Source organism: Embiotoca jacksoni, unplaced genomic scaffold (genome assembly GCF_022577435.1).
Source record: "Embiotoca jacksoni isolate LCO1_2020_lvr unplaced genomic scaffold, fEmbJac1.0.p SCAF_136, whole genome shotgun sequence".
In the NCBI taxonomy this organism is placed as follows: domain Eukaryota; kingdom Metazoa; phylum Chordata; class Actinopteri; family Embiotocidae; genus Embiotoca; species Embiotoca jacksoni.
This window is the reverse complement of record NW_027185270.1, coordinates 102,570-112,500: the sequence shown is the minus strand read 5'-3', so window position 1 is coordinate 112,500 and position 9,931 is coordinate 102,570. Positions and strand designations below refer to the sequence as shown.

Genomic DNA, 9,931 nt, shown 5'->3' with positions numbered 1-9,931 from the left:
CACACACACATACACACACTCACACATTCACTCACTCACTCACTCACTCACTCACACATACACTCACGTACATACACTCACACATACACACACTCACTCACACATACTCACTCACTCACTCACCACTCACACATACACACACTCACTCACACACACTCACCCACTCACACATACACACACTCACTCACACACACTCACCCACTCACACATACTCACTCACTCACATCCACACACTCACACACAATCACATACACTCATTCACTCACACACTCACATACACTCACACTCACTCACACACTCAAACTCACTCTCACACTCACTCACACACACACACTCACTCACTCACTCACTCACTCACACACACTCACACACAATCACATACATACACATACTCACTCAGTCCCAGACACGCATGCATGCACACTGCAGTGACAGTGCTGAGTCAACAGATGCATCATTTTCTCTCTCTCTGTGTGTGTGTGTGTGTGTGTTCCCTGTAGGAGACTGTAAGTCCTCAGAGGTGAAGAACTTCACTGCAGACTACCTGGAGAAAGTGTTGGAGCCGTGTGATTGGCTGGCTGTGTGGACGACAGATGTGTTTGATGTTGTGGTGGAGGTTAGACATTTGTCAATCACACACGTCTCTGCTGATGCTGTAAACCTTCATTTGATCAGAAGTTCAGTAGTCATGTGAACCAGCTTTAATAATTAAACATGTAAACTAGTTCTGTTGTGTTTCAGTAGTTCACGGGTGGTTAACGGGTTCAGTTCCACCTAACGTGTGTTTGGTTTCAGGTGAAAGATTTGGACCTGAAGGATCTGAAGGACCTGAAGGACCTGAAGGCGTGTGTGCAGCTCGTTGTTCCTCTGCAGTGTGACACCAGAGGCTTTGACCTCACAGAGGACGCCATGATGTCTCTTCTGGACGCCACGCAGCACAGAGTCCCCCTGCAGGAGCTGCAGGTGGTCTACGACGAGTCCGGGGACTTTGATCAGACCGCTCTGGCTCTCGAACACCTCAGGTAAAACTGGTTGGTCCTGAGTTCAGTCTGATGCAGAGCTTTGTCCAGCTGTCTCAGTCTGTCCTCATCCTGTCCCTCTCTTGTTTCCTCAGGTTCTTCTATAAACACATCTGGAGGCAGTGGGATGAGGAGGATGAAGACGATGACTTTGACTACTTTGTCCGCTGCGTGGAGCCTCGTCTCAGACTGTGAGGACCCAGAGTGTCTTATCGGTGCGTGCTGGTTGGTGTCCACGAGTCTTGTTTTAACATGCGTCTTCTTTCAGCTTCTACGACATCTTAGAGGACAGAGTTCCCGCAGGCCTGGTGGCAGAGTACCAGTCCTTACTGCACAGCTGCTCCCGCTGCTTCCAGCAGTTCTCTGAGCTGCGCAGCGGCCTCAGCTCAGACTCGGACTCGGAGCTGGACAACGTGTCCATGGTGGAGGGCCTGAAGCTCTACGACCAACTGGAGACCTTCAAACGCAAGCTGCACATCATCGAGAACCCCCTGCTGAGGTAGGACATCTGTGTGTGTCCTCAACACTGTCTCTCCAGCTTTTCCTTCACCTCCCCAACCCTGTCCAGGTACGTTCTGGCCTACAAAGGAAATGCCCAGCAGCAGAGCGTGCAGAGCCGCGGCCCGCGGGCCTCAGGGGGGAAGGTGGTTCATGTCGTGACGGCCTCCTGCAGCGCCGTCCAGCTCCAGTCCCTCCTCAGTGCTCGACTCAGTCCTCTGTGCTCCTCTGAGGAAACCGAGATCCAGGTCAGTACCACATGTGATCCTGACAGGCAGGGCATTCTGGGAAAATGGCTGGAGTCATAAAGCTCTGACACAACCATCTCTAGTGTCGCGGCTGTGTCCATGTCTGTGTTCCCCGCCTGTGTCCCGTCTTTTCCCCGCCTGTGTCCCGCCTGTTCCCTGTCTGTTCCCTGTCTGTTGCCCGCCTGTTGCCCGCCTGTTTCCCAGAAATGAGCCGTGTCCTGTGTTCAGTTCCACAGAGAACCCGTCTCAGCAGTGGATTCGTGCCATGAGGGCGACGTGGTGATTATCCTTCCAGGGACCTACAGTGTCATCAGCTCCATCTTCATCTCAGACTCCATCACTGTAGAAGGTAGAAGTTGTTTGTTCTGTGGAGGAGACAGCAAATAAACACAAGAGTGAGACAGCAAATAAACACAACAGAGAAGGCAAATAAACACAACAGAGACGGCAAATAAACACGAGTGAGACGGCAAATAAACACAAGAGTGAGACAGCAAATAAACACGAGTGAGACGGCAAATAAACACAACAGTGAGACGGCAAATAAACACAACAGAGAGACAGCAAATAAACACAACAGAGAGACAGCAAATAAACACAACAGAGACGGCAAATAAACACAACAGAGACGGCAAATAAACACGAGTGAGACGGCAAATAAACACAACAGAGAGACAGCAAATAAACACAAGAGTGAGACGGCAAATAAACACAACAGAGACGGCAAATAAACAACAGAGACAGCAAATAAACACAACAGAGACAGCAAATAAACAAAACTGAGACGGCAAATAAGTACGATACAGCAAATAAACACAACAGAGACAGCAAATAAGCACGATACAGCAAATAAACACAACTGAGACGGCAAATAAAAACAACAGTGAGACAGCAAATAAACACAACCGAGACGGCAAATAAACACAACAGAGACGGCAAATAAACACAACAGACAGCAAATAAACACAACTGAGACAGCAAATAAACACAACTGAGACAGCAAATAAACACAAAGACGGCAAATAAAAACAACAGTGAGACAGCAAATAAACACAACTGAGACAGAAAATAAGCACAAGACAGCAAATAAACACAACTGAGACAGAAAATAAACACAACAGAGACGGCAAATAAACACAACAGAGACGGCAAATAAACACAACAGACAGCAAATAAACACAACTGAGACAGCAAATAAACACAACTGAGACGGCCAATAAACACAATAAAGACGGCAAATAAAAACAACAGTGAGACAGCAAATGAACACAACAGAGAGACAGCAAATAAACATAAGAGTGAGACAGCAAATAAACACAACAGAGAGACAGCAAATAAACACCACAGAGAGACAGCAAATAAACACCACAGAGAGACAGCAAATAAACACCACAGAGAGACAGCAAATAAACACCACAGAGAGACAGCAAATAAACACAAGAGTGAGACAGCAAATAAACACAACAGAGAAGGCAAATAAACACAACAGAGACAGCAAATAAACACAACAGAGACGGCAAATAAACACAACAGAGACGGCAAATAAACACGAGTGAGACGGCAAATAAACACGAGTGAGACGGCAAATAAACACAAGAGTGAGACAGCAAATAAACACAAGAGTGAGACGGCAAATAAACACAACAGAGACGGCAAATAAGCACAACAGAGACAGCAAATAAGCACAACAGAGACAGCAAATAAACAAAACTGAGACGGCAAATAAGCACGATACAGCAAATAAACACAACAGAGACAGCAAATAAACACAACAGTGAGACAGCAAATAAACACAACCGAGACGACAAATAAACACAACAGAGACGGCAAATAAACACAACAGACAGCAAATAAACACAACTGAGACAGCAAATAAACACAACTGAGACAGCAAATAAACACAAAGACGGCAAATAAAAACAACAGTGAGACAGCAAATAAACACAACTGAGACAGAAAATAAGCACAAGACAGCAAATAAACACAACTGAGACAGAAAATAAACACAACAGAGACGGCAAATAAGAGACGGCCAATAAACACAATAAAGACGGCAAATAAAAACAACAGTGAGACAGCAAATGAACACAACTGAGACAGCAAATAAGCACAACAGACGGCAAATAAACACAACAGAGAGACAGCAAATAAACACAACAGACGGCAAATAAACACAACAGAGAGACGGCAAATAAACACGAGTGAGACGGCAAATAAACACAACAGAGAGACAGCAAATAAACACAACAGAGAGACAGCAAATAAACACAACAGAGACGGCAAATAAACACAATAAAGACGACAAATAAAAACAACAGTGAGACAGCAAATAAACACAACTGAGACGGCAAATAAACACAATAAAGACGGCAAATAAAAACAACAGTGAGACAGCAAATAAACACAACTGAGACAGCAAATAAACACAATAAAGACGGCAAATAAAAACAACAGTGAGACAGCAAATAAACACAACAGAGACAGCAAATAAACACAACTGAGACAGCAAATAAACACAACTGAGACGGCAAATAAACACAACAGAGACGGCAAATAAACACAACAGAGACGGCAAATAAAAACAAAGACGGCAAATAAAAACAACAGTGAGACAGCAAATAAACACAACTGAGACAGAAAATAAGCACAAGACAGCAAATAAACACAACTAAGACAGAAAATAAACACAACAGAGAGACGGCAAATAAGAGACGGCCAATAAACACAATAAAGACGGCAAATAAAAACAACAGTGAGACAGCAAATGAACACAACTGAGACAGCAAATAAGCACAACAGACGGCAAATAAACACAACAGAGAGACAGCAAATAAACACAACAGACGGCAAATAAACACAACAGAGACGGCAAATAAACACAACAGAGACGGCAAATAAACACAACAGAGAGACGGCAAATAAACACGAGTGAGACGGCAAATAAACACAACAGAGAGACGGCAAATAAACACAACAGAGAGACAGCAAATAAACACAACAGAGACGGCAAATAAACACAACAGAGACGGCAAATAAAAACAAAGACGGCAAATAAAAACAACAGTGAGACAGCAAATAAACACAACTGAGACAGAAAATAAACACAACAGAGAGACGGCAAATAAGAGACGGCCAATAAACACAATAAAGACGGCAAATAAAAACAACAGTGAGACAGCAAATGAACACAACTGAGACAGCAAATAAGCACAACAGACGGCAAATAAACACAACAGAGAGACAGCAAATAAACACAACAGACGGCAAATAAACACAACAGAGAGACAGCAAATAAACACAACAGACGGCAAATAAACACAACAGAGAGACAGCAAATAAACACAGAGAGACAGCAAATAAACATAAGAGTGAGACAGCAAATAAACACAACAGAGAGACAGCAAATAAACACAACAGACAGACAGCAAATAAACACCACAGAGAGACAGCAAATAAACACCACAGAGAGACAGCAAATAAACACAACAGAGACGGCAAATAAACACAACAGAGAGACAACAAATAAACACAACAGAGAGACAGCAAATAAACACAACAGAGACGGCAAATAAACACAATAGAGACGGCAAATAAACACAACAGAGAGACAACAAATAAACACGAGTGAGACGGCAAATAAACACAACAGAGAGACGGCAAATAAACACAACAGAGAGACAGCAAATAAACACAACAGAGAGACAGCAAATAAACACAACAGAGACGGCAAATAAACACAACAGAGACGGCAAATAAACACAACAAAGACGGCAAATAAATACAATAAAGACGACAAATAAAAACAACAGTGAGACAGCAAATAAACACAACAGAGACAGCAAATAAACACAACAGAGAGACAGCAAATAAACACAACAGAGACAGCAAATAAACACAACTGAGACAGCAAATAAACACAACTGAGACGGCAAATAAACACAACAGAGACGGCAAATAAACACAACTGAGACGGCAAATAAACACAACTGAGACAGAAAATAAACACAATAGAGACGGCAAATAAAAACAACAGTGAGACAGCAAATAAACACAACCGAGACGGCAAATAAGAGACGGCCAATAAAGACGGCAAATAAAAACAACAGTGAGACAGCAAATAAACACAACAGAGAGACAGCAAATAACCACAACAGAGACGGTCAATAAACACAACAGAGACGGCAAATAAACACAACAGAGACAGCAAATAAACACAACTGAGACAAATCTGATGAGTGTCTCCTCTCACATCCAGCCACAGATAGACAATCTAGATGTTTGTCTTTTATTCATTTAATTGTCTTAATGAGTTTAAAGAACATTAACCACTAACAGATTAAACCCTCTGTGACTATTTTAACTTATTATTTACTGATTATTTGAACTTGTTCTTCATGTCAAAGTTTGTTTTACTGCCAAAGAACATGTTCGTTTCTATTTAAACCGAGTTCTTCTGTATCTGTGTTCATTTGCTGTGGAGAGTGCAGTCTAACTCTCTCTCTCACACACACACACACACACACACACACACCTCTGGTGTACTCAGCGGTTGTGTCCTGACACACTTCCTGTTTGCAGGTTTTGGGTTTCCTGATGAGGTGGTGATTGAAAAGAAAAACAAAGGCGACTCCTTCATGGAGTCCACAGGAGCTGATGTCCGACTGTCCAACATCAAGTTCATCCAACACGATGCTATTGAAGGCATTCTGTGTGAGTACTGCATCAGAGGCTCCTCCCCCTAACCCTGTCAGTGTGTTACACAGTGTGTTACAGGTGTCACTTTTTAATCTCTGAGAGCTGAGCGGCCGCCTGCAGAGAAACAGTTTCCAACTCCACTGCCAGAGAAATCATCTCAGTACTGGACTTCATTAAAGATTCATTTGGACCTTCATCGACACACACTCAGTTTTTACATTGTTCTGTTGTTGTTGTTGTCAAGTTAAAACGTGTAAAGAACCATAACCATCCGGAGGATGTTCAGCAGCCTGACGCACATCTGTAGTTAGAAATGTTCCTGTTTATATGTCCAGTACTTACATCTGTTCACGTCCTGTTGATGTTGTTGTCCTGTTGTTGACGTCCTGTTGTTGTTGTTAATGTTCATGTTGTTTTTGTTGTTGTTAATGCTTCTATTGTTCTGTTGTTGTTGTTAATGTTAATGCTCCTACTGTTCTGTTGTTAATGTTAATGCTTCTATTGTTCCGTTGTTGTTGTTGTTGTTGTTATTAATGCTCCTGTTGTTGTTAATGCTCATATTGTTCTGTTGTTGTTGTTGTTGTTGTTAATGTTCCTATTGTTCTGTTGTTGTTAATGTTAATACTGTTGTTGTTAATGCTCCTATTGTTTTGTTGTTGTTGTTAATACTCCTGTTTGTTGTCTTGTTGTTGTTGTTAATGCTCCTATTGTTATGTTGTTGTTGTTGTTAATGCTCCTGTTTTTTGTCTGGTTGTTGTTGTTGTTAATGCTCCTATTATTCTGTTGTTGTTAATGTTAATGCTCCTATTGTTATGTTGTTAATGCTCCTATTGTTCTGTTGTTGTTGTTAATGTTAATGCTCCTATTGTTTTGTTGTTGTTGTTAATACTCCTGTTTGCTGTCTGGTTGTTGTTGTTGTTGTTAATGCTCCTATTGTTATGTTGTTGTTGTTGTTGTTAATGCTCCTGTTTGTTGTCTGGTTGTTGTCAATGCTCCTGTTTGTTGTCTGGTTGTTGTTGTTGTTGTTAATGCTCCTATTGTTCTGTTGTTGTTGTTAATGCTCCTGTTTGTTGTCTGGTTGTTGTTGTTGTTGTCGTCGTCGTCAATGCTCCTGTTTGTTTTCGGACAGGTGTGCGTCAGGGAACGGTGAACATGGAGAACTGTGTTCTGCAGTGTGAGACCACCGGAGTGATTGTGAGAACATCTGCCCGTCTCACCATGAACATGTGCGACCTGTACGGCTCCAAGGTGAGTTCTCATAGAGAACCTCTGAGTTGTTCTCACGGAGAACCTCCGAGTGTTGTGTGTTTGTAGAGTGTGTTTGTACTGTCTGTTGTGTGTTTGTACTGAGTGTTGTGTGTTGTGTGTCTGCTCAGGGGGCCGGTGTGGAGATTTACCCCGGCAGTGTATGCAGTCTGGTTGGGAACGGCATCCATCACTGTAAGGACGGGATCCTCATCAAGGTGAGAGACCAACACTGCAGCGTTTCCTTGGAAACCGTTGGGATGTTTACGTGTAAACGTGTTGTCAGTGTGCTGAATGAACACATGAACAGCGTGTGCGCGGCTCTGTGTGCGATTCCTTGCTGATATTGTGTGTCTGTCTGCAGGACTTTGCTGATGAGCTGGACGCGATGCCGTCCATCACCATGGAGAACAACGTGATCCACAACAACGAGGGCTACGGGGTGATTCTGGTGAAACCCAACGATGGACAGCAACCAAGAAGTGAAGGTGGGCGGAGCTCTGACATCACGGCAGGTTCATGAGTTCAAAGCTCGGTACAGTCGGTATTTAACTCTGCTTGTGTTCCCAGAAGACCCTGCTGCACACACGGCTGAAGGAAAACAGCATGGAGGAGCTACAGATCCTCTCTTCATCTCCACATCATCATCATCATCACCGACCAGAAGCTCGGCAGCAGAGAAGAACACAGACAGTGACGGGGCGCCCTCTACAGGCCGCAGGTGGCACTTCAGTCGTCAGCTGAGCAGAAACAAGGAGACGTCCTGCAGCCGAGCCGTCCAGGATCTCATGGACCACCAGGTCTTCGTCTCTATTCAGGGAAACCAGTTCAAACGCAACGGCATGGGCGACTTCGGCACCTTCTTCTACTGACCTCAGACCTCCGGCTGACTGAACATCCGTTCTCTAACGACTCGATCACAGCTGAATGATCTGGTTTGTGTCATGGAATAAATGCTGAAAGATATCCTGGTTCTCATCCGTGCAGAGGTGGTTGTAAAGCAGAAAGTGTGTTGTTCCCTGTTAGAAGAGTTTCTATCAGCACTGACAGGGCACTCACTGTTAGAATGAATTACTTTTGATTTGCACAAATGCTTTTATCCTATTTATTCCTTTGGGCTCCTGATGCTACTTTTATAACCTTTTAATGCATTAGTTTGATCCACTCGTCACTTTGTATTAGTTCTGGTGGTTTGACCTCAGGTCTTCTAATGTTGGTGTGTTAAATAGGTGGTTGACAGCAGAATACCGTTTTAGTCATCATTTGTTACATATGATTTTCACACTGTATTTTTAAAGGTGTCACTGATGTATTTTGTGGTTGAGGAACATTTTCTGGTGAAAATAAAGTTTTAGAATTAGAAGACTGAACTGAGTGCCTTTTCTGCTTCTTGTGGAAATTGTAAATATAATAAATTTCCTGCAGATTAAAATGTGTGCACTGTGACTGACTTTGGTACTGGACTGAAGACATTCACTGATTTCATAAGACAGTACGAAGTTAAAAGTGAACTCATCAGGTGTCTATGGAAAACTAAGACTCTTGTGATTTGTATAAACCATTTAAAGATCCAATAACCACAGCAGGTTCAGTAAATAGCTTTACTATTCAGATCACTACTGAACAAACAAACGATTACAGTATTGATGTAACTCACCAAAACAGCCTCAGAGTCCCACACTGACCCGGAAAAGTCCAACAGAACCCTCCTGGTTCAGCCAGCAAAGGTCCAGTTAATCCAATCCAGCAAAGTATTTAGTACAAAAAGCAATAATATATCCAGAATACACATCAATCTAAACATTGTCAGTAAGCACTTGAGATATGGCACAAAGTCAGCTCTGCCACGTGTTGAGTGAAAGTGTCCATCTCTCTTCTGTTGTTTACATCTGCAGCCAATCACAAGCTACTTCGGCGATGATTGACGCTTTGTATAACCAATGAGATTCTGAACAGGATATTTGTCTTTCAGGGGCGGTTCTTCCAGCTTCATGACGGCTGTCAAGATGGTAATCCTCCACTCTCTTCCCGTGCATCCTGTGTTTGGGCTGAAATATGTTTGGATAGCTGAGTTTTAAGAGTTTTATCGTGAAAACGATGCCAGATTAACCTTTTACAAACTTTACAGTGCTTATAAGTGATATTCTAAATAGTTTGATCCTTTATTTTTTATATAAATAACATTTTTTTTTTACCATATTACTTATGTCTCTGTATTATCTATCT

General features: G+C 42.6%; 1 protein-coding gene across 1 annotated transcript in view; it reads left to right on the top strand.

Annotated features, from left to right (window-relative positions):
* shcbp1 (SHC SH2-domain binding protein 1) overlaps window positions 1-9,068 on the top strand; it is a 13,458-nt gene extending 4,390 nt beyond the window's left edge. The window contains exons 3-13 of the mRNA XM_069147227.1: window positions 501-616; window positions 796-1,022; window positions 1,115-1,210; window positions 1,288-1,518; window positions 1,588-1,765; window positions 1,994-2,114; window positions 6,344-6,475; window positions 7,590-7,708; window positions 7,837-7,923; window positions 8,070-8,193; window positions 8,276-9,068. Of these exons, the coding sequence (XP_069003328.1) occupies window positions 501-616; window positions 796-1,022; window positions 1,115-1,210; window positions 1,288-1,518; window positions 1,588-1,765; window positions 1,994-2,114; window positions 6,344-6,475; window positions 7,590-7,708; window positions 7,837-7,923; window positions 8,070-8,193; window positions 8,276-8,577 (1,733 nt within the window). The 3' untranslated portion in view covers window positions 8,578-9,068. The remainder of the gene's footprint in view (window positions 1-500; window positions 617-795; window positions 1,023-1,114; window positions 1,211-1,287; window positions 1,519-1,587; window positions 1,766-1,993; window positions 2,115-6,343; window positions 6,476-7,589; window positions 7,709-7,836; window positions 7,924-8,069; window positions 8,194-8,275) is intronic.
* Window positions 9,069-9,931: the final 863 nt, after the last annotated feature.